This window comes from Triticum urartu, chromosome 7A (genome assembly GCF_056163025.1).
Source record: "Triticum urartu cultivar PI428250 chromosome 7A, HENAU_Tu73, whole genome shotgun sequence".
Taxonomy (NCBI): Eukaryota; Viridiplantae; Streptophyta; class Magnoliopsida; order Poales; family Poaceae; genus Triticum; species Triticum urartu.
The window spans coordinates 743105587-743130472 of record NC_141879.1 but is presented as its reverse complement, the minus strand read 5'-3'; the positions used below and the strand labels follow the sequence as shown (position 1 = coordinate 743130472).

The following is a 24886-nucleotide window of genomic DNA, read 5'->3' as shown; positions in this document are numbered from 1 at the left end:
TACTCGAATTGTAAAATATGAAAATTACACGTTGAAATAGTTGAAGTCATGCTTAATTATGAAAAAAACACTTGTCGTCATTGCGTACCGTTTCAAATTCGAAGGTCTCCTCGAGCTTAATGCTGAAGCGCCGACCATCGTCCAGGTGAGGCCTGTCGCACTCACCTCGATCATCGTGGCACCAGTCGTGCTCCCCCGGGAGACTTTCGTCGTCCGATGATGACATTTCCTATACGTTCATAATTCAAAGACTAAATTAGATCATTATTATTCAACTAATCATATGCATATGCCTTGCATAGTGCTCTCCAATTTGAGCATTCAATAAGAAAAATCAAATCGCAAAATAAAGTAGTATTCAAATTAGGATGCCTTCAATTATAAGAAAAACTACATCATCTCCATGTGTCCGTACATCGAATATTATCACTAATACACGTCGAATACTATATATCATACATATCGGCAGTACAGCTAGAACCGTAGCGCCCGACGGGTATCGGCACGGGCGGTGGACACCCAAAGGGAAGGAACCATCACAGGATCATAGCTCCAGTGAGATCCCTGAAGAACCTGCTAGGTATTCTCGAACCTGCCCTCCAACGCAACCATGTAGCGACGGACGTGCTCGTCCTCCTCGCTGACACGGTGACGTACCACCTCCGCGGTGTCCGGAAGCCTCGGCACCGTCACTGGCCCAAGCGACCGCCACCAAACAAGGATTGGGTCAACGAAGGGCTGGCTCCTCACCAAGTTACGCCCCCCCGGAAGGTAGCGCCTCCCAGTACCACCCCGGCGGAGCCCAGTCCCGGACATGGCCCATCTGGTCAAGCAGGTGTCGTCCGCCGCCGACTCGACGACGAGGATGCGGGATAGGCATCGTCCACGTCGATGCGGGAATAATTGCTTTAACTAAAAAAATAAACTAGTTCTATTAATTTTCTTGCTAAAAATAAACTACTTCTATAGTAAAATAAACCAGTTTTATTAAATCAACTAGTTCAACTACTAAGCACTTACTATAAATAGAATAATGTAGTACTTACTAAAAATAAACAAGTTTACCTAGTTCTAACTAATTCCATTAAACACTTTCTAAGTAGTACTAATTACTAAAAGTTAATTATCGGGGAGGGGGGGTATGTCGACAACGACATACCCGATAAAAAAATAAGAAGAGGAAGAAGAAGAAAAAAAGAGGAGAAGAAGAAAGGAAAAGGAGAAGAAAAAAAAGAAAAAAAAAGGAGAAGAAGAAGAAGGAATAATAGAGGAGAACAAGAAGAATTCTTCTTCTTCTCCTCTATTCCTTCTTCTTCTCTTCTTTTTTTTCTTCTTTTCATCTTCTTATTTATTTCTCCTGTTATTTCTCTCCTCTTCTTCTTCTCCTTCTTCCTCTTCTTATTTTCCTTTTTTCTCTCCTTCTTTTTCTTCTAAATATGAACATATACATAAATGACTTTGATCATACATAACGTTCAGATTCCTACACAATATGAACAAAATTACAACAGAAAAAATAATAAAAATTCTATGAACAAAATAAAAATTCTATGAACAAAATTACAACAAAAAAATCATAAAAATTCTATGAAAAAATTAACATATTATTTGCATATATAACACACAAACTTTTGCATATGCAACAATAATATCACCAAAAAAATGTATGAACAGAAAAAAAATTCTAACTTTTGCATCTAAACTATACATCTAAATTAAGTACAACTAAATTAACTATACATCCTAACTATACAACTAAATTAACTATACATTCTAAATTAGGAAATTACGCAAGTTGGGGCGGCGATCGACGAGGAGGGGCACGGCGTCGGCGGCGAGGAGGCAGGGGGCACGGGGCGGCGACGGCGATGGCGCGGTCGGGGGCGACGGCAAGGGCGGCGGACGGCGACGGTGAGGGGCACGGCGTCGGCGGCGAGGAGGCAGGGGGGCACGGGGTGGCGACGGCGACGGCGAGGCACGGACGACGGCGACGGCGCGGTCGGGGGCGACGGCAGCGGCGGCGGACGGTGTTGGGGCAGCCTGGCGGCGTCGACGTGCTCGGCGTCGTCGGGGGCAACTGCGAGGGAAATGTGAAAATTTCCCAAGTCTTTGCTTATATAGCAAAGCCATTGGTACCGGTTCGTGGCACAAACCGGGACCAATGCACCCCTTTCGTCCCGGTTTGTGCCACGAATCGGGACCAAAGGCCACTTTTCGGCAGCCCAAAGGGTGAGAAGCAGCGGCCTTTAGTCCCGGTTGGTGCCACGAACCGGGACCAAAGGCTCCCTTTCATCCCGGTTGGTGCCACCAACCGGGACCAAAGGCGTGTACTGGAACTGCCGCGGTGCGTTGGGATGTTTAGTCCCACCTCGCTAGCCGAGAGGGGCTCGGAGTTGTTTATAAGCCCTGCGGAGTCGACCACTTCGAGCTCCTCTCTACTGCAGGCTTACGGGCCTAAATCCACTCTCTGTGCCTGTGGGCCTATTGGGCCTACTGTGGGCCTGCATCCTGGCCCAACTAGCGGGTTTCTAGTCGTATGCAGGCTGTGGTGGCCCAGTAGGCGGCATTTTTTTAAACAAAATCCAGTTTTTTGTTTTTTTACTAACAGCAAAATACTTACTAGTTTTTCAGTTATTATTTTTGGTTTTAGGTAATAAAAATTATAAACTTTCTGTTAGTGCCATTAATTTTCCAATTTGAATTATTTAAATTTGAATTCTTTGAAATTTATGTGAATAACTAGTTTGTAACAAAAGAAATATTTATGATAATTCTTTTTGCTATTAAAGTTTCTTTTTGCTTATAATGTTTTGAACAGAAAATACTTAGATAATTTATTCTTTGTTGCTTTATTTATTTTATTTTTTTTCTACTTATAACAAAATACATATTGTTAATATAAGTATTTTTTTCAGATTTTTTGTTTTGTTTTCTACATTATTCATTTTATTTTGTTTTTTGCTTTATTTTTTATTTTAGGTCATAAAATTTGTTTATGAATAGTTAAAATTTGAATAGTTAAAATTTGATTTTTTTTAAGATTTGTGTGAATCACTAGTTTATGAATAACTTTACTATTTGTGTGAAAACACTTTGTGTATTATATTTACTATGTACAATCTTTCTGCACAGAGATACCAAAAATTATAAACTTTCTGTTAGTGCCATTAGTTTTCAAATTAGAATAGTTAAAATTTGAATTCTTTGAAATTTGTGTGAATCTCAAGTTTGTGATTAACTTTACTAGTGTCATTAGTTTTCAAATTAGAATAGTTAAAATTTGAATTCTTTGAAATTTGTGTGAATCTCAAGTTTGTGATTAACTTTGCTAGTGCCACTAGTTTTCAAATTAGAATAGTTAAAATTTGAATTGTTTGAAATTTGTGTGAATCTCAAGTTTGTGATTAACTTTACTAGTGCCATTAGTTTTCAAATTAGAATATTTAAAATTTGAATTCTTTGAAATTTGTGTGAATCTCAAGTTTGTGATTGACTTTACTAGTGCCATTAGTTTTCAAATTAGAATAGTTAAAATTTGAATTCTTTGAAATTTGTGTGAATCTCAAGTTTGTGATTAACTTTGCTAGTGCCACTAGTTTTCAAATTAGAATAGTTAAAATTTGAATTCTTTGAAATTTGTGTGAATCTCAAGTTTGTGATTAACTTTACTAGTGCCATTAGTTTTCAAATTAAAATAGTTAAAATTTAAATTCTTTGAAATATGTGTGAATCTCAAGTTTGTGATTAACTTTACTAGTGCCATTAGTTTTCAAATTAAAATAGTTAAAATTTGAATTCTTTGAAATTTGTGTGAATCTCAAGTTTGTGATTAACTTTACTAGTGCCATTAGTTTTCAAATTAGAATAGTTAAAATTTGAATTGTTTGAAATTTGTGTGAATCTCAAGTTTGTGATTAACTTTGCTAGTGCCACTAGTTTTCAAATTATAATAGTTAAAATTTGAATTCTTTGAAATTTGTGTGAATCTCAAGTTTGTGATTAACTTTACTAGTGCCATTAGTTTTCAAATTAGAATAGTTAAAATTTGTATTCTTTGAAATTTGTGTGAATCTCAAGTTTGTGATTAACTTTACTAGTGCCATTAGTTTTCAAATTAGAATAGTTAAAATTTGAATTGTTTGAAATTTGTGTGAATCTCAAGTTTGTGATTAACTTTGCTAGTGCCACTAGTTTTCAAATTAGAATAGTTAAAATTTGAATTGTTTGAAATTTGTGTGAATCTCAAGTTTGTGATTAACTTTACTAGTGCCATTAGTTTTCAAATTAGAATAGTTAAAATTTGAATTCTTTGAAATTTGTGTGAATCTCAAGTTTGTGATTAACTTTACTAGTGTCATTAGTTTTCAAATTTGAATAGTTAAAATTTGAATTCTTTGAAATTTGTGTGAATCTCAAGTTTGTGATTAACTTTGCTAGTGCCACTAGTTTTGAAATTAGAATAGTTAAAATTTGAATTGTTTGAAATTTGTGTGAATCTCAAGTTTGTGATTAACTTTACTAGTGCCATTAGTTTTCAAATTAGAATAGTTAAAATTTGAATTCTTTGAAATTTGTGTGAATCTCAAGTTTGTGATTAACTTTACTAGTGCCATTAGTTTTCAAATTAGAATAGTTAAAATTTGAATTCTTTGAAATTTGTGTGAATCTCAAGTTTGTGATTAACTTTGCTAGTGCCACTAGTTTTCAAATTAGAATAGTTAAAATTTGAATTGTTTGAAATTTGTGTGAATCTCAAGTTTGTGATTAACTTTACTAGTGCCATTAGTTTTCAAATTAGAATAGTTAAAATTAGAATTGTTTGAAATTTGTGTGAATCTGAAGTTTGTGATTAACTTTACTAGTGCCATTAGTTTTCAAATTAGAATAGTTAAAATTTGAATTCTTTGAAATTTGTGTGAATCACTAGTTTATGAATCACTAGTTTACTAAATTTGTGTGAAAACACTTTGTAGAATAGTTAAAATTGATTTTTGAGTCAATCTTTTTCCTGCTATTTAATAGTAGGTGGCACTTTTTTTTGTTTTGTAGTGATTTCTTTTTTATTTTAGGTCACAAAAATTATAAACTTTCTGTTTGTGCCATTAGTTTTAAAATTTGAATTGTTTAAATTTGAATTTTTTAAAATTTGTGTGAATCACTAGTTTATGAATAACTTTACAAATATTATAGGCATTTTTTTTCTTTTTTGCTATTTATTTTTCCATTTCTACTTAGAAATAAATACTTATAGTTTTTTTAGTGATTTCTTTTTTCTTTTAGGTCACAAAAAAATAAAAACTTCTCTGTTAGTGAACATAGATGCACTTATAGAGAAAATTAAACATAAATTCATAATTCATTTCTATTTATGAATTTAGGTCCAATTTTCCTCTATAGGTGCATCTATTTTCACTTTGAGAGGAGCTCAACAACGCAGAGAGGGACGGGCTTATAAGCAGGTGTGGGCGCCCTTCGTTTGGCGAGGTGGGACTAAACTCTAGGTGCAACGAGGGCGAACCCTTTAGTCCCGGTTCGTGGCACAAACCGGGACTAAAGGGGAGCCTGTGGTCCCGGTTCATTCCACGAACCGGGACCAACGGTGGTGGGCCAGGAGCCAGGCCCATTGGTCCCGGTTCGTCCCACCAACCGGGACCAAAAGGTCCAGACGAACCGGGACCAATGGCCCACGTGGCCCGGCCGGGCCCCTGGGCTCACGAACCGGGTCCAATGCCCCCATTGGTCCCGGTTCTAGATTGAAGCGGGACTAATGGGCTGACCCGGCCTGGACCGTTGCCCCCTTTTCTACTAGTGCATGAGCATGCCATAATTCTTCGGTTGGTCGATTGACGATTGATGCCTCTCCCATCTCCCTGTCCATAGGAACCTCTCACATTTACACTTCCAGGGGATCAATGACAAGTGCATGATGGAGCTGCCAAGAAGATGGCCTGTCCATTCCTCAAATCCATCATAAATTTAATGCAGAAGGAGTGTACGAGGAAAGAGCATCATGGCAAACATGCCACCCCTAGATACACTTAATCATATTCCTAAACAACTATGACCTTCCACAACGGTTTCACACCCTAAATTGTTCAATCTGTTGGCTCAATGCATGCAGATGTCACCATGGATCCTTGGGACGAAGCTACAACTACGGATGTTTTACGTGACTTTTATAGGCAAGGTTGAGGTGGGTTGTTTTAATTGGTGATTAGATGAGGTACCCTGAAAATCGGCGCGGGGGGGGGGGGGGATTAGTGAGGGGAGAAGGGTTGGTCTGTAACTTCCTGTAAACACAATCCATACGTCTACCATTTTTACAAAACTATTAGAGTATATATATAGGCATATCTTTGAATTTGGTAGAATAGGATTTGTAACCCATCTCCTACCTTATCTCTAGGAGATACTTCTTGCCCTTTAAGCCATGTGATCTATACAAACCTACCAAGAGGCTCAATACAACATGCACTACATTACGACAATCATCTTGCCCCTCTAATCCTCTTACATGGTATCGCCTTACCTCGATCCTAATCCCTAGCATCCGCCGCCGCTTCCGCATCTCACAGCCCCCGGGGAGGTCAATCTCCATTATCTCCACTGGGGGGGGGGGGGGGGGGGGGGTTGCGCAACCCGTACCTAGGGTTCGTCCGTCGATCGTGTTGATCGGCTGCCCTAGAGAGTTTTTTTTCGATCAGTTGATCCGGGTTTTTCTCTCTTGAGCTGCCTCTCCACTTTCCTCCTTTGTTTGGCTTTTCCGTTTCTCTTCCCTGTTTGCCTCATCCATCATCGAGTGAATCCAAAGCACCTGCGCTACTTGGCGCTGTAGGAGCACAAGTCCAGTGATGATCTGGATTGCTTTGACACACCACATCAGGAACTAAAAGGTCATGTTTATCTTTCACTTATCAAATGCAAAATATATATTTTGCTGATGACTATGCTATCTAGAAAATTCGCAAGGTAACAGTAAAGAGAGGTCATGTTATTGTTTTGGAGACTGCAATCCAGGAAAATTAAGGCATATACTAATATCCAGGTTTTTTTGCAGAAAATATACTAATATCCAGATTAGCACCGTACTATTCACATTCCTCTACGTCTAGTTCTCCATCTAATTTTTTGCTTGTCATTTTTTTGTCGTTGTGATCTAATATATAACGCTTTGTAAATAAACATGTAGGATATTTGGTTTACTCGGATTGTCAGAATCAAAATCTTGTCATGGATCTCCTTTTCGCCATCTTCATGAGAACCTGCAGGTTTGACTTCTGACCTTATTAATTTCATTTCATTTATTCAGTAGGATCATCACATGGAATTTCTGTGTGCAGAAATTGCTTTTGACATTTTTTACAAAGCAAGTTAGATGACAAAGATCTTGAATTGCAACCTAAAATATTTCATTGCTTAACTCTAAACAAAATGATGCAAAGCAGATGCAGAATCATGGCTAACCACCAAACCAAATGCAGGTGGTAACACTATGGTACAGAGCCCGTGAAATTCTTCTGGCTGCAAGGCAATTTTTTCCATGTTGATGTGTGGTTAATTGGTTACAGTTTTTGGCTGAACTGGTGAATCAGAAACACATGGTCTTTGGTTAAGCTCTTCCATAGATCCAAAAAATGGGCGGGTGCAGTATGCGCCCCCACATGGTCTAATACTGAGTATATGACTCGCAAAAAAATGTACCGAGTATATTACAGATTGACATTAGTTGTTTTGGTTAAATTCCACCCGAAAACCACAATATTCCAGCGATGAAAATTACATGTTGCATGATACTACTACTTCTACGTACTACTAGTACTTCATTTTTGGTCAATTTTCCAAAGACCGCCATGAATACAATTTTAATTTGATTACAAGGAACAATATTGTTCTTCAGTCCTACCCGTTCTGGTCAAAGCTGAAACAAAACCGAAGAATCTGTGCGCCCCGCCCATATCAGCATGCAAAAGTGCTGCGATGCCTGCTCACACGAGTCGAAGCTGAACATTCTCAGAGTCCTACACTTAATTGAGTTTGTCTATTCCATGCATTTGGTTAATCTACTATGTACCACTAATGTACAGAAAACAGAATAATGTACAGTGCATAATGTACAGAGAACAAACAAAGTCTGTACATTATGGGGTGTCTCATCCTTCCTTTAATGAATGAAATCGTCCCAATGCTGTTTTTCGTCAAAAAAAATGGTGCGGACTTGTTATGGTGAACGCATGCATGAACGGGTCCGAAGAATATGAACTGTACGTGCTGTATCCGGTACTCCGGCTGCTGCATGCTTACACAAGTCAAAGCCAAGCCCAGACCCCAGAAGAGTCCCACACGTTTTCGATCGATTGGTTCGTTTCTGGATTTGCTTGTATTATTCCGTTTTGTTCACTAGCCCACACAAATATTCCTAGCTCCACCACACAAATAATATTTGCTTGCAGCTCACACCCACAAAGGCAAGCATCAGAGGAGACACGTAGCATATCGTGCGCTGCCTTTGCTGGCCCTGGCCAAACTTTCAGCCACATTTTGTTTTTTTTAGGATCCATATGAGTCACATTTTCTGGAAGGTACCCACCCATGCATGAATGAATTGCGGAAATAAATAAATCTTTGGCAATGGTACATGATTAAATTATAATGGTGACTAATTATATGCTCATCTTGTCTTGGTATGTGTGATGTTACCCATACTATGTTTATATCATATGTCTCTTTTTTCTCATTAATTACATCTTACATAATCTATTTTGTCTAGATATGTGTGATGTTATAATTTATGTTACTCCCGCTATCATTAGTAGAAAACAGGGCTTTGGTCACGGGGCAATATTCATGAACCGGGACTAATGTGAGCATTGGTCCCGGTTCGTGCGGCTAAGGCATTAGTCCCGGTTCACCTGAGCCCTTTAGTCCCGGTTTGAGATACGAACCGAGACTAAAGGGTGCGATGCCATTTAGTCCCGGTTTGTGTCTCAAACCGGGACTAAAGATTAGACCTTTAGTCCCGATTTGAGACACGAATCGGGACTAAAGGGTGTGATGCCAACCGGGACTAAAGATGGACCTCCAGGCAGCAGCCACGTGAAAGGCCTTTAGTCCCGGTTCCAGCTTTAGTACCAACCCTTTAGTCCCGGTTTCAGAACCAGGACTAAAAGCCTTTTTTCTACTAGTGTATGGATAGTCTAAGCATTTCTTGCTCGGTAGGTAGGTTGATGTCGCCCGCACCGCCACATGCGCACCCTTGGCCAAACAAACCGCTCACACTCCTGGTGAATGGCAAACGCGTGATCGATCATAAATTAAATGCGACAGTAGCAAATATGGCAACCCTATGTGCAATTAATTGCATTTAGTATAAGAACATCTTCAATGCTAACCCGTAAATTAGATACATATCCGTCCACGGATAGGGGCTCAATACGCGGACACGGATGCATGAGCAGGCCGTCCAATGCTATCCGCATACGTTTCAAGCCGGATTTCAACCAACTTTACGAAATTCATACAAACCGAAGCACATTCATTGCATTTAGACAATTTTCATTAAAAAAAGGAACTAGACCTAAACTTAGACTACGACGGCGTCCGTCATCCAAGTCCTTGTTGTTCCTTCCAGTGACCGTGTTCTCCATCCGTCGTCTCCCTGAGCGGCAGCGACAAGACCCGTGAAGTGAAGGTGTGATCTCCGACGAGGAAGAGTAGAACATGGGAGTCGGACCGGCCCACTTGGGACACAAGGCCTTGCCGCTTCCCATGCCCTACTTATCCTCGGCGGAGACCGCGACATATCCGTCGCCGGTGACCGTGAGGTCCACGATGGAAATGGAGGGTTCGGAACTCTCGTCATCCCACCAGCACTCTCGTAATCCACAGGCGTAGGATGCACAGCTTGCGGCGTTCTCGTTTGTGATCGCCTGCATAGCCAGTCGTAGATTTGGCCCTCCGCCAATCGGTGCTGCTTGAGGAGAAACATGTTGTACCACTATTGCTCCTGCACCTGCCGGAAGACTGACAGAGGCACAGGCGCAGGCTACTCCTTCGCCATGGCAGTGTTGAAGTGCACATGCACCGCCGCAGGCTAAGGCGCTGATTCGTCATCGGAGCACGTCTCCATCGTGGGGTCTTCGTCGGAGACCTCGGAGGAGATGGCTGTGGTGCACATTAGGAAGATATGGATCTGATGGGTTTGTGATGTGTTCTTCGCCGGCTATGGCCGCCTTTAAATGGTGGATGCGGTGAGGCCAAGCGTCCCGAATGCGTAGGCGCCAGAGTTGGTTACTCAGCCCCGAGCCTGTTTAGTGATGGAAGATGGATGATAGGCACTGAACGAGCGTGGTATATATCCGTCCCGTCCCATCCAGTAAACATATGTCCGACACTAAATAGGCGCAGACATGGGGGACGCGACACAGGCGCTAGAGAGAGTGGCCACCTGCGTTCTGGTCCGCCGTCAATGCGTAGCAATCGTTCTAGAGCAGCATGAATGCCGGCAGCTGGCTTCTGGCGGGAAAGCGAGTGGGCACCCGAGGGGTTTTTGATAGGCCAGATTAGTCAGACAAGAGCGTGGCAGCGGTCTGGACGCCTAGAAAGCCCTTCTCCCAGTTTGTAGTTTGTCTCTGGTTTGCGGAAAAAGTGTGTGCGGAGGGCGATTTAAGACCGTATTGAATGTCAAAATATGTCCGGACCTTGCAGTTCAGACAGTTGCGGGTGGTTTGAGGGTCGGTGTTGGAGATGCCCTATCTCACCGAATGGTTTCGTTCTACTATTATTGGCTTAGGTAATCTCTACAATTTCAGCGACGAAAGTTTAGCCTTGGAATAGTCTTCCCACGCATGATGTATGGTACTACTAATAGTACGGTTCGCCCTGTTTTGGTCAAAGCAGAAACAGGGCCGGAGAGCACATGCAATGCATAATGGCATGCACTGTGCTCCGACGGTTTGGGAGCTAGCTAGGCTGCTTCACACGAGTCAGATCCAGACTTTCTGCAGAGTCCTACACGTATTCCATCGGTTCATTTCACGATTGGTTCGTTTACTTGACGCCCTCCACCACACAAATATTGCAAGCAACAGCCACTAGTGCTGCTAGTGCAGCTCACACCCACAAAGGCAGGGCAGATGCGACACGTACGCTTGCATACACCAAACTTTGAGCCACATATGAGTCACACCCATTCTCCTCGTGTGTCCACGCGTGGCTATTTTATTTTCCTTGGAACTAACCCATGCACGCATGCACGCATGCATCAATGTTGAAGAGAAATCTTATCTTGGTCAACTCGACATTGTTAACTGGTGATGGTACGTACTACTCCTACAGATGAGGAGCTTTTGCTTGCATCGCATCAAAGAAAAAGATTTTTGTTTAAGAAGGTAGTAGTAGTAAAATGTATGCCAAGTCCATGCAAATGCAAGCAAGATGGTTCTGTCACTAGAACAAGGTATGGTAATGCAAACGTGATTTTTTTTGGATGCTACCACCCACACATGTTTAACCACCGGCGCCAGGAATGCATGACGCCATGTCACCGGGCGCGAGGCGCCACGTAGGAGCGCCCTGGCCGGATTCGTCCATCCATCCCTTTCCAGGTGTCACCACTGAGCGGCCGCCAAGGCACGCACCCGCAGCGCGCCCATGTGATAACCCTATCCCCTCATCTCACCGGCCGGCCATTGTCTCCTCCACGTCTCCCCTCTCCCTCCCCCCTTCTCTCTCTCTCTCTCTCTCAAAGGCAGAGGAAGCAAGAGGACACTGGACGCAGAGAGAGGGAGACACTGGACTTTGTCCTCGCATGGAACCTTGGCAGCAGCATATTCACATACGCGCGCTCACTCTCAGCGGGATCTGGCCGTACGTGTGTATCGGCTGCTTGTTTGACGGCGATTTGGCGCAGGTTAAGGCGGCATATGCCGTGAGCTTGTAGAGGGATCGAGCTTGCAGCGGGCGTGCTGATAAGAGGTGAGTGGCCTAAGCCGTTCCTCGTGCATAAGGCCTTTTGCCCAAGCACAAGAGAATTGTCGCCATTATATCTCACTCACTGTGTGCATACTTGTGTAGTATATGCAGGGGTGCCCGGCAGACTAGTGGTCGGTAGTGCGGCCACCACTCCGGCCCAGACAAAGCGTGTGCGTGTCCAAGAACGCCTTTCCCCCCGGCTCACACGAGAGTGGTGAATCCATCCATCCGCCCGTCACACGGTGCGTGCCTCAATTCTCTCCCTTGCAGGGGAGAGCAGAGCTCCGTTTCCTGCTCGGCGCGGCGGAGACGAGCTCCGGCGGTTTGGGGTTGGCGTTGCGCGCATGCAGCATATGGCCACCACCGTCACGCTGCTGCTCGGGGCAGCCTCGTCCCCCGGCCTCGCCGCCGGTGATGGCGCCACGCGGGACGGCTTCCAGTGCTCCCGACTGCTACCCAAGAAGAAACAGCAGAGGCCGCGCTGGGTGCTCTGCTCGCTCAAGTACGGCTGCCTCGGCGTCGGCGAGCCGGGGGAGGCGGGCGGCCGGAGCGCGGCGTCGCCGGTGTACTCCAGCCTCACCGTCAGCCCCGGAGGCGACGCCGCCGTCGCCGTCGTCTCGTCGGAGCAGAAGGTGTACGACGTGGTGGTGAAGCAGGCGGCATTGCTCAAGCGCCAGCTGCGCCCCTCGCAGCAGCAGCAGCAGGCGCCGCCCGCCGTCGCCAGGGAGCTGGACGCGCCGCGCGGCGGGCTCGGGGAGGCCTACGCCCGCTGCGGCGAGATCTGCGAGGAGTACGCCAAGACCTTCTACCTCGGTACGCCACTCCTTCGTGGATACTCTGTTTTTCTTGAGCCATGGTGGCAGGCTGCGTGCCAAGCCGGTGTTCCGGTGATCATGGAGCTCACTCGTTCATGTCTGGTCGTGCATGGCAGGGACCTTGCTGATGACCGAGGAGCGGCGGCGCGCCATATGGGCCATCTACGGTAATCTGAAAATTCACCATGCCTGGTTTGGACCCTCCATTGTTGCTCCCCTGTTGTGGTATCAGTATGTGTCACACAGTGTTAGTTAGTGTCAGTAATGTGACTGAAAATTCAGCTAGTTTCATTCTCACTTCAGACCGTCAGAAAGGGCATGCCCACATTTTGCATCAGTTAAATTGCTACATATTGTATTTAACAGCAACTTGCAAGAATGTTCAACACTCCCCAAGAAAATTGGCCACTTTAAAGTTAATGGTGTGAACTAGTTCTGGATGCGAATAATGGCAAATAGAAACATTGCTGAACTTGCATGCTATGTGTTTACAGATACTCCTATATACGTAGTATAGTCAGTGAAGAATAAAGGGCTCGTATACCACTTTTTATATGCCATTATGTGTGGAAGCATCAAATTAGGCTTTTTTTTGGCTAAATGGCTTCAATAGGATCAAAGTACACGAGAAAAGGTTGCAAGAACATATTCCTCAAATTGCCTAAGGACATGAATCTGAGAGTACCGTCAGTTCTAAATGAGATATACTCTAGGCATCAATCACTTTCAGAATCTGATGTATAGCATCATTGTTCAGTATGGTGCAGGAGGACAGACGAGCTGGTGGACGGTCCCAACGCGTCGCACATCACGCCGCAGGCGCTGGACCGGTGGGAGAGGAGGCTGGAGGACCTCTTCGCCGGGCGCCCCTACGACATGCTCGACGCCGCGCTCTCTGACATCATCACCAAGTTCCCCATAGATATTCAGGTATCAGCTTAGCCGGTGCATAATTGTTCAGTCCACATTGTATGATTCTGGTAGAACAGAGTGGTGGTGGATATTCCCTGTCAGCATCAAATTGCCCCTAGACCTCACAATCTCAGTGCAAGATGACCGGAAAGTCGATGATTGGTCAAAATTGTTTCGTTTGTCGGCCTTTTGTTAGTCTCTGATGCTGTTGTTGAGCCGTATGAACTTTTCACACATTGTAGTGGGGACTTATCCTGTTGACTAGACGCTATAGTGGGAATCGTCTGGTCAAAGATATGTTTAATCAAAGTGGGGAAATTATAGGGAGAACTTTTCAGTAAGTATTATTCCCGAACATACCAAGAACAAACAGGAACTTGGAATGATGTAGAAGGAGAAATGAAATCAGGGAGAGTCCAAGTAACTCCAGACCTGAATTATACATCATGAAAATGTATTTGGTCACTCTTTTTTACTGGGTTTTGTGGTTTTCAGCCTAATTTCCCATATAAACCGCGTTACTCTGTATTTCTTTTCTTTTTCTCTTAGTGAAATCGGCAGTGATCCTGCCTTGCATTGTAAAAAAGAAAGGTCTTGGTCGTTCTTAGCACAACTACTTATGAACTATATTATTGATTTTCTAAATGACCAATTACTTTTACATATGGCAGCCCTTCAAGGACATGATCGACGGGATGCGGACGGACCTCAAGAAGGCGAGGTACAAGAACTTTGACGAGCTGTACATGTACTGCTACTATGTTGCCGGCACCGTGGGGTTGATGAGCGTCCCGGTGATGGGCATTGCGCCCGACTCCAAGGCGACAGCTGAGAGCGTCTATGGCGCCGCTCTGGCTCTCGGGCTCGCGAACCAGCTCACCAACATACTCAGGGATGTCGGAGAAGAGTAAGCCACTCACTCACTACCAATACAATGCAATGGTTTTCCCTTGTAAAATCATGATATGGACATTTTGAGATAGCACTATCCTGAATTTTCTGGTGTTTCGAATAATTTCCCAGTGCAAGAAGAGGAAGGATATATTTGCCGCAAGACGAGCTTGCGGAGGCAGGGCTCTCCGATGAAGACATCTTCAAAGGAGTCGTCACCGACAAGTGGAGAAAATTCATGAAGAGGCAGATCAAGAGGGCGAGGATGTTCTTCGAGGAGGCGGAGCGAGGGGTGACTGAGCTTAGGAAGGAGAGCCGGTGGCCGGTAAGTGCCCTAAAGCCACGACTTGAATGTGAAACAAAACTACATATTGATCTCTCATCATTGTTAATTTATCAGTAGCAAAAATGATGCTACGTGTAGTTCGTGGGGGGTCGCCTCCCCCCACCCTTGATATAATAATCATTGAAAAAAAATTAGGGGCTCAAATGGAAGATAATATGGTTTTGCATTGCATTGCAATTGCAGGTTTGGGCCTCTCTGTTGCTGTACCGGCAGATCCTCGACGAGATCGAAGCGAATGACTACAACAACTTCACCAAGAGGGCCTATGTTGGGAAGGCGAAAAAGGTGCTTGCGCTCCCTGTCGCGTATGGGAGATCGCTGCTCTTACCGTATTCACTGAGAAATAACCAGACCTAGAAGAAACAACAAAGCAAGATGAAGATGGTCAGGTTAGGCTAGATAGAATGAAACATGGCGGTGTGGCGACATCTGCCTTGGAGCTCTGCATCCAGTTAGTTGGCCAAACAATGCGGCGAATCGATCAGTACATTCCTCAGCGATCAATGTTGTACGCATGACATGAAGTTCTGGTGAAGGAAGGGAGAAGAACACTGCAGCCAACCGAGATGGAGACCAAATGTTTGCATGTATATTATTATTCTAGAACATGTGCATTTGAAGACAGAACAACATGTATATATATACTCGTTCTCGGTCCCGAATTCGGGAAACATGTATGTTATTCTGTAAGCATATATATTCGAACAATATGGTTTGGAATGCAAAACTGAGAAAATGTGACGTTGTTTCTAAACTTTAGAAGGACATGCCGCTCAAAGGAAACCAGTTATGCAAGACATTGAAAAATTAACATTGGTCATCTATGAATTGTTCTTGCATCAAGCGAGTAACTAATATCTGAGATTTCACACCGGATTAGGTTTTTGATTTATGATTGCAGCCTTGTAGGAAGTGGAGAGGAATGGATGCGAGAAGATGTTTTTTGCGAAAAGATAAAAAAAAGGGGGTTAAAATTAATCACGGAGGCTGACCCTTTTCGGTGTAAAATTTCTGTTATACTTTCCGAAATTAATCATATAATAATATTAGCTATTTATTCAGAACATGTTGAATTTTAATATTTTTATAGCATTCATAATTTTTGTTGCGGGGAATTATTATTATTTGAGAAAATGTCGTGTGGAATATATGATGATGTTTCTTAGGGAAGGCCCTATTTGACACTCCGCCAATCAGCACAAGTTTCGCTTGGGTAGGCCGGTCAATTGAAGCAACACATAGTTGCGAGCGAGCTCTAGCTCTGTTTTTTTTCCTCTGTTTTTCTGGGGTTTCTATTTTGATTTTCTAGAATAACTCAAAAATTATTTACTCTTAAAAAATGAACATTTTAAAACTTGAGAACCCTTTTTGTGAAATGTTAGCATATTTTATAAATACGAGATTTTTTTTTCAAATGAGAGAACATTTATTGAAATTTCGGAAAAAATAGAGATTTTGAAAAATTAAACATGAATATTTTCTAAAATTTGGATTTTTTTCGGAAAGTAAAAGAAATCCTGCAAAAAGCAGTAATGAAAAAAAACTGTACCCAAAACTTCTAAAAGGTTCCAGAAATTGGGAAAACCAGAGAACATAACTGACTAAATTGGCGCACCTAGGACAGTCACCGGCTCGCTCGTCTCTGTGGCTTGGGCGTTGCTCCCCCCTTTCCTTTTTTTTCCCAAACTCATCAAGGCACAACATAGGTGATGATGACGATGACGCCTTGAAAAATCGTGCATGTTTACTCGATTGTGTACTTGATAGGAGCATATATAATTTCTTAGTAGTGTATATGCATGACTGACAAAATAAAATAAAATAATATTAGGTGTATTTTGGAGGAAAGACCCCAAGGCCCAACTTATTTTGAGAGCTTTACAAGGGCCTCCACCCTCTGCAACACCAGATAGATTGCGTAAAATAACAAAAAACATAAAAGGAGCAGGTCGCGAGAAAACACAAAAAAGAGAAAACACCAACAGCTAAACCACAGGAAGGGAATCCCACATCCCACACTAAGGTTAACCTTTTTTAAAAGTTAACATGAGGGCTGCCAAGATTCCATTAATAGAATTATAGAAGGGACACCAAATGTAACTGAACTTAACTATAAGCAAACTCCACCTTCGTTTGTTTGGTTGCACTCCTCCAGGATTCAACATTTTCAATGACAAGCCAACCAGCTTCTATTTCCGCCATAGCATGAAAGACTGCATAGAAGCGCTTCCTTGGAGTTCCTTTTCGTAGCAAACCAATTAATCACACCTACTATATCTGTACTACTATGTACTCTATGAATTACTTGAATATCAGCCGTTGGACGAAGCCGATGCAATGGTGGACAGGTGGCAAATCCGGATGTTGCTAGCCATTGGATCTTCTCTTTACTACACAATTTTCCGCCACATGTACTATCTAGAAGAGTTTAGTAGGGCTTAAACTCTACGAATATTTTGCATAAAACTCAAAAAACTTTTCTAATTTTTTTCTAGACTCTTCTATATGTAGACTCTCCCCACGTCTTTTTCTAACAAAACTATCATTTATGTTCAATGGGTAGTTATTTCTTTGTGTTCAAGGCCACAAAGGTACCTTCATAGTCACATTTATCTTTCCAAATGCAACACTAGCTATTCTTGTTATTTTCTATTAAAAACTGCAATATGAGATACATAAAAAGATACCACTTGGACACAACAAGGCTGGTTTATGTTACCCAAGTTTTGTATCTTATACTTTATGCATCTGCTTCAAAATGTTCACTTACCTATTATAATATATACCATAACAGTATGTTAATCTTTGCTGGTTATCCAAGTTCTAACGTGCAATGCACGTAAATTTACAAGTGTATTCTAAAAACCCAATGTGTGGTTCAATTCGAAGCACAACATAAAGCTACATCATCCAAATGTTAAAAAAAATATTTTTCTTTCCTGTTTCTTTTTTCTTTTTTCCATTCCAAATTTATTTTTCTTTTTCTTGTTTCTGTAAATTCATAATTTTCAAAAAATGTTCAGCATTTGAATTGTTGTTCAAATTTTCAAAACATATTCAGACTTTCAAAATTCTATACCTCTTTTAATTGTTTTTTAACTTTTAAATTTTCTTCTCGTTTCAAAATTCAAAAAATGTTCCCATTTTTGTAAAAAAAACACTTGTGTTTTCCAAAAAATTCTAGATTTAAAAATTGCAATTTAAAAAATGTTCCAAATGCGAGAAAATATTCATAAATTCAAAATAATGTCCGTGTTTCAGAAAACTCATTTGATATAGTTGTTCTGAATGTTCAAAACATGTTCCCAGTTTCAAAATTCTTCACAAATTTAAAAAATGCTCGTGTTTTTATATAAGGTTCATGTTCTCAAAACATGCTTGTGAACTTCAGAAAATGACCCTGTTTCAATATTTTCCAATGTTCTTCGAGAAATGTATGGAATATTCAAATAATCAGAATTTTAAAAAAATCACGTTTCCAAGAGTATTTGACAATTCATATTTTAGAAAAAAACAATTCTGACACTGCAATGTGTTCTTAAATATTCTCATTGTTCATTGGTTAGCAGTACACGCTTGTTCTAGTGGCTAGCAGCACCTAGTCGGGACTTTGATGTCATCAGTTTGATCGTTCAACGCGCTGTTTTTTTAGTTTTACCCGCACCTTACAAACACAGGTCGTTTCGGTGTCAACCAGTGGGTTGCCCAGACACGAACTGTCGTGTGTCCCATGCGCTATTTCACAAAAATAGCACCATATAGTAGCTCTCATGCAACTGGCTCAAGAAAAGCAAAATTATATGTATTGATTTTGTTCCGTCCGTTCCGCACTTAGTTCCCGAATTTTTTACATTTGTCCCCAGGTGCGCCGAACTGGGCCTACCACGCATTTACCTTTCTGTCAGATAGATGAGCAGCAAATAATTTAGGTCGGGAGGGGACTGAACTATGGTCCTTCCCTGTTGTGCCGATGGACAAAACCAACTCATCCAGCTTGAAATTATGATAGGAATAGTCCCACCTTGGAGCTTTATACTAAATTACACATGTTTTGATATGTCTCTAGGTTGCTTGAAAAAAGGAGGTTGTCTGATAATAAGGAAGTTGTCTCAAGAATCATGAGCAGAACGATGAACTCCCTAAATTATTGCTGGTGGTAGCTTCCATGTGCCAACGAGAATATGGCGGTTGGCTATAATTGAAAAAACATGCGGTCACATGCCAATAAAAGAGAAAATGTTGGTTTTGCTCCAATTAAAAAAACTATGGGCACGTGAGTGCTAAAATAATCAAAGAGAATAAACCCTGATAAAGAAGGGACAGTCATGCCTAGTTATGCGACGATTATGCTAATGAAACCGGATTTATGCGATGCAATTAATTAGTAATCACTCTAGTTATGCCATTGTAGGAGTGAGTGGTCGAAGCGACTGTGTCCTAAAGGTTGCCGCCCAACAACCAAATGATGAGGAAGGCACAACCCCAATACGAAGGTGGAGCGGGAGGAAAAAAAGGTACTAGTTGGATGGCCTCTGCCACGCCGACCAACCCCACCACTATCAAGATCTCGCGGGTTAGACATGACCCGCGAGAAGACCGCAACTCCTCGCTCTATCACGCACCGCTGCGGAGACAATTTTTGGTGGACAAATCAATTATCTTTCTAGCTGCTTCTCGGGAAAAAAATATCTCTTTCGTTGCAACGCACGGACATATGTGCTAGTATATTATAAAAACACAATGTATTGTTCAATTCAAAGAATAACTTTAAGCCACATCATCCAAATTATTTTAGCTATTAGATTTGCAAGTTATAGGAAGGACCTAACCAACAGTTAGCAACCGTATAATAGCATTGTCATTTGGCAGGCTTTCATTCAACAAATTCATGTCCAATGCATCTCTAATATTGGTTCCTAATGTAAAGAGACTCTACAAAGTAATAAATGAAGCTCTCTAGGTTATCATACCTATGACACTACCCACTGTGAAATACTAAAATAGACTAGTAACATATACATGTTACTAGTCTAAGTTACTCCCCACTATGACTTGCCTAATGCCCCTCAAGTCTGCATGTGTGTCTTTAGCCAGTGCATGGTTTTATGAGTTGAAAAAATGGCTTTGTAGTCTATCCTCGAACTCTCTGTGGTATTATCTGGAAAATCTCCGATTGAACTCAATATAATTCTGAACATGATGGTATAATGTCAAAACCAAACCCGTAGTCTAACATAAAGAGAACTATCTCTATCCATGACCGAATCCGGGAACTATCTGGATTTTAGAACGAATGCCATCTGAGGCCCTTCGGTGTGATGTTTGGTCGGAAAATATCCATTCTAGTTTTACTAGATAAATATAATGTTATGACTGGTGAATATTTTTCTTGATCGGTATGAACAAACCTGCAAAATCGACCAAAAATAGATAATTCTTAGTCATATGAGATATTGACGCGTCCAAAAATAAAGCCAAGGAAAATTGCAGGCTTCATCAAGTTCCTTTTGAAGCAACATATCTTAATTCACATTTTGATGCCCCTCCAGGTCTCCAATGACAATAATACAGAAGACCAGACATGTACACTTTTTGTTAACCTGACTCATATGTTTTACTAAGGATGTCAATGGGAGGGGTATGGTGCATGTAAAATAATCCCATACTCATACTCATGTTTCTGATGGCGTAAAATCTGCCCGTACCTACCCATCGGGTAAATATCCATGTCCATGCCCTATGGGTATATGTGCCCGATTGGTACGCATTGGGAAGATCAACACAACATCGAAAGATGGTGTTGTAAATGCTAGTCCAATGTTTGATGGAGGCACCAGCCACTGAGAGATTTCCATGGTTGGAGAATTGATTATTGGGAGGAGGATGTGGGTGGGAAATGCAACCTAATATATAGAAACATTAGGTACCTTAGTGTTTACTACACATAAGGCCCAAAGATATACCTGGCCGTAACTCGGGCCGTGCCGGGCCTGAAAAAGCTCGCATCAGAAAACCTAGGCCCGAACCTGGCCTTTGGGCCTAGATTTCAAGCCCAAGCCTGGCCCGTTAGTGGAAAAGCCCGCCGGGCCTCGGGCCTCAGGCCGGGCCTCTTCCCTAAGACGCACATATGTCAAGCCCAAACCCGGCCTGCCATGTCATTCGGGCTCAAAACCTAGGCCCAAGCTCGGCCCGTGGGTAAGACCAGACCGTGCCGGGTCGGGCTATTTTGAGCCGGGTCGGGTCGGATTTCCCGTGGGCAGGTATACCCGAAGATAACCGGGCAGGGTCTGGGCATACCCATGGGCACAAAATCGTACCCTTGCCATACCGATGACTAGTCGGGTAGAGTTTGGGTACTGACTATGGGCATAAATATGTGCCCATACCATACCCATGCGAGTGGGGTGCCCATGCCCATAGGTAAAATTGCCATCATTAGGTTTTACTTGGTCGACGCCAAAGAGTGAGAACCTAAATTTGTCAAATACACCTCTTCCCAGGCTTTCAAAGAAGCTCATGTGCCTCCCACCTCAAGGAGTGGGAACATAAAATCTTTGGTTGCGACCGTCGCAAGGTAAGCTGCCAAACCAGAAAGAACACCAAACACATGGACATAGAAGCCAGAAGAACGACTATATAAAGATAGAATGCGGCATCCACACAAGATCAAAGAATCATGAAATGTTTATTTTGTATAATGCTTCGTTCGCCGTTGGCATGATGTCGTGATGGGCACACAAACCTAACAAAAAAGGTAAACATAAACTTCATGGGAACGTTTAATACGTTGTTTCAACCTAACGATGCCAAATCGTGGTTCTAAAATTTAAGGGGAACCTACACAGATTAAAATGGTGGACAACGCCTGGCCATATATCTCCTTTTATGTTACAAGCCTGAAAGTTCTATGACGACATAAGAAAAATAATTGCTTTACAAGTTCCAATATTCACAAAAGGGAATCTAGGGATTTAAATTGTGTACAAGGCCTGGTCATATGTCTTATTATTATATGAGAGTACAGCTTGAAAGGTCCATCCCCGCAAAAAAAAAGCTTGAAAGGTCCACGCCGACAATCTTTTTCCACTACCCTTATACAAAGGGAAAAGCTTGCCGTCATCCGGCGGATCGTAGTGGCCGCGTCCGCCACCTTCGCTGCATGACACACATCCAAATGAAGGCTTGCATGTCGTCCTTTAGCGAATACGCTTTTGAAATAGAGGCTATGTTTCAGAAACAAATGTGGTGTTGCAATTGTTTACGACGCATCTAGTTTTGCAACAAAGCGAAGCCCAAAATTATTTTCTGCAACATGACATATGTTACAAATGTTTTCTGCAACACAACTTCTGTTACAAATATTTTTACAATAGTATTTGTGTTGCAGATATTTCCGCAGCATCACCTATGATCTTTGTTGCAGAAAATATTTCTATAACAAATTCTGTTGTAAATAAAATTCTATAGATGTTTCCGCAACACGATCTTTGTTGCGGAAAATATCATATAACAAACTATGTTGCAAAAAAATCTATAGACGTTTCTGCAACATGCTCTTTGTTGCAGAAAATTCTACAACATAATCTATACTGAAAAGGTTAAAATGCCCGTCAGACATTTGATGACAATGGTGTGAGGGGGATTTTTTTGTTTGTGCAACAGACCTCTTGTTGCCAAGGGGACGAGGGCACAACGCTACGTTTGTTGCAACGGGGCAAGAGCAAAGGTTTTTTTTCCTATAACAGAAATCTTGTTTCTGAAACACATGCTTTGTTTTAGAAAAAAAAACGTTCGGCGGGAGCACAACACAAGCTTTGTTGCAAAGGTTGATGCACGCTCAATGAAAGAAGATCAGACGGTTGGTTTGCTCACGATCCTACGGCTACTAAGGCGACGGATGTTTTCTAAATATCACCTGCAGACGCGTAGCTGCCCCCTTATACAAATCTGTTGAAACATTGAAAAAAAAAACCCGCCCTAGATATATGCCCCCCGTGCCTCACACTTCCAAATTAAGTCGTGTACACATGTCTGATAGCTAGTCCTTGGAGGCGTATGATGTATGCAGAACATGAATTGTCTTTGACAGGTGATAGTGGTGCATTTCAAGCTGGATCAACCATCCCATGGGCACAAGCTAAATACCCAAACCTAACCTCCCTCAGGGAAGTTTCCATTGATGGAGAGCTGACCACTCGAAGCCGACAATTTTCTGATGTGCTCACCTCGGGGCATAGGAGTGTAAAGGTCGATGATCGGAATCAGCTTACCGTATCCATGATCATCACGCACCCTGGTCGCCTTCCCTGATTGTACTTGGACTGCGAAGAGGCCAGCAGCCATGGTCACGAAAATGGTGTTTGCTCCCTCGGCAAAGCCCAGCACATGCGCCGGACTTGATGCACTCACTGGAGCACCATTTAGGTAGATGATTCGGCCCGGTACCCATCGGGCATCCTTCACCTCCCTTGACCACAATTGCAGATGCGGATCCAATTCTTCGACGAGTCCCAGTTCACCTTCCTCCGCCAGCATGAGGTTGCAAGTGGGCCAACCATTAGAGTAGCAAGAGTCTGGTGTGTCGAACCAAGTCAGCCCATGCCTTGCCAAGTCATACCCCAGGATAAACCCACCACATGTCATGAAGTACAGGAAAGACCTCCCAACAAGCACGCTGGAATAATATGTGAAGTCCACGATGAATTCGTGGTGCATTAAGGTCGGCTCTCCCCAGGCTGCAGCCTCAGACGAGTAGACGCACACCGACGTGGTAAACGGGTCGTCGTCAGCGTCTTTGTCATAGATGGAGGAAACGAAGACCACCCGGAAGGGACTCCCGTGGCATTCATGGTGGTTGCACCCGTCCGCTGAACACGGCTGCCGTGGTGTGGCCGAACTGGAAGGCCAAGGGCACAGCTACGCGGTGCTGGGCACCCGTGATTGGCTCCCAAACAATGAATTCTTCGGTACGACCCTTGGAGAGGAAGAGGGCGCGGCCATGGCGGCAGTCGACGGCCTGCCAGAGCAAGCGGTAGGGGCGGCGAGGGAGAATGGTGACGCGGTGGCCGGGATGAAGGTAGGGATGGCCTCATCGTGCCAGTCATGGAGAACCCCGAGCACGGTGGGTGATGGATGGAGATTGTGAAAGCTGCGCCGGAACCAGCATTGGGAGACGGCCTCGCTCCAGGACTTGCAGACAAGGGACGCACGGAGGAGGCTGGCCGGGTCGTCGGGCGGGATGCGGAGCAGAATCTCTCCTACGAGCTCGTCCGGGAGGGCCGGCGCCGGTCCTTTGTTTCTCAAATGATACTCCGGCAGCGGTCCTGGTGCCATGGTGGCCGCTAGCTAGGTATTTCACTTCCGAGCTTGGCAGCTGCTGTTGGTCCAATCTGACGAGTACGTGCGGCAATGGCGACGAAGCGTACGTATGTACACGATGGGTAGCCGGCCAGACGCTAAGCCCAAGCTGGCTAATTGCTAGCTAGCCTTGGTGCTTTTTGTGTACTGCTTTTTGTGTACTGCTAATTCCTCCAGGAGTCAACATTTTCAATGACAAGCCCACCAGCTTCTACTTCCGCCATAGCATGAAGGACTGCATAGCAAATTGAATTTGGCTCCAGAAGCGCTTCCTTGGAGTTCGTTTTTGTAGCAAACCAATCACTCATACCAATATCTATCTATTATCTACTATATCTTTGTACTCTATGAATAACTTTGAATATCAGTCATTGGACGAAGCCGATGCGATGGTGGAGAGGTGGCAAATCCGGATATTGCTAGCCATTGGATCTTCTCTTTACTACACAAGATTTCGCCACATGTACTATCTAGAAGAGTTTAGTATTGGGCCTAAACTCTATGAACATTTCGCCACATGTACTATCATTTATTTTTAATTGGTAGTTATTTCTTTGTGTTCAAGGCCACAAAGGTACCTTCATAGTCACATTTA

At 42.9% G+C, this 24886-nt stretch overlaps 1 protein-coding gene and 1 pseudogene across 1 annotated transcript; one reads left to right on the top strand and one right to left on the bottom strand.

Moving 5' to 3' along the window:
- Positions 1-11714: 11714 nt before the first annotated feature.
- Positions 11715-15688, top strand: LOC125545878 (phytoene synthase 1, chloroplastic-like). Its single transcript, XM_048709936.2, has 7 exons — positions 11715-11973; positions 12073-12783; positions 12902-12952; positions 13543-13715; positions 14369-14604; positions 14721-14913; positions 15118-15688. The coding sequence occupies exons 2-7, from the start codon at positions 12315-12317 to the stop codon at positions 15289-15291; spliced, it is 1296 nt and encodes a 431-aa protein (XP_048565893.2). The 5' UTR covers positions 11715-11973; positions 12073-12314; the 3' UTR covers positions 15292-15688.
- Positions 15689-23085: 7397 nt separating this feature from the next.
- On the bottom strand, positions 23086-24270 carry LOC125519575 (uncharacterized; annotated as a pseudogene).
- Between the last annotated feature and the right edge of the window lie 616 nt (positions 24271-24886).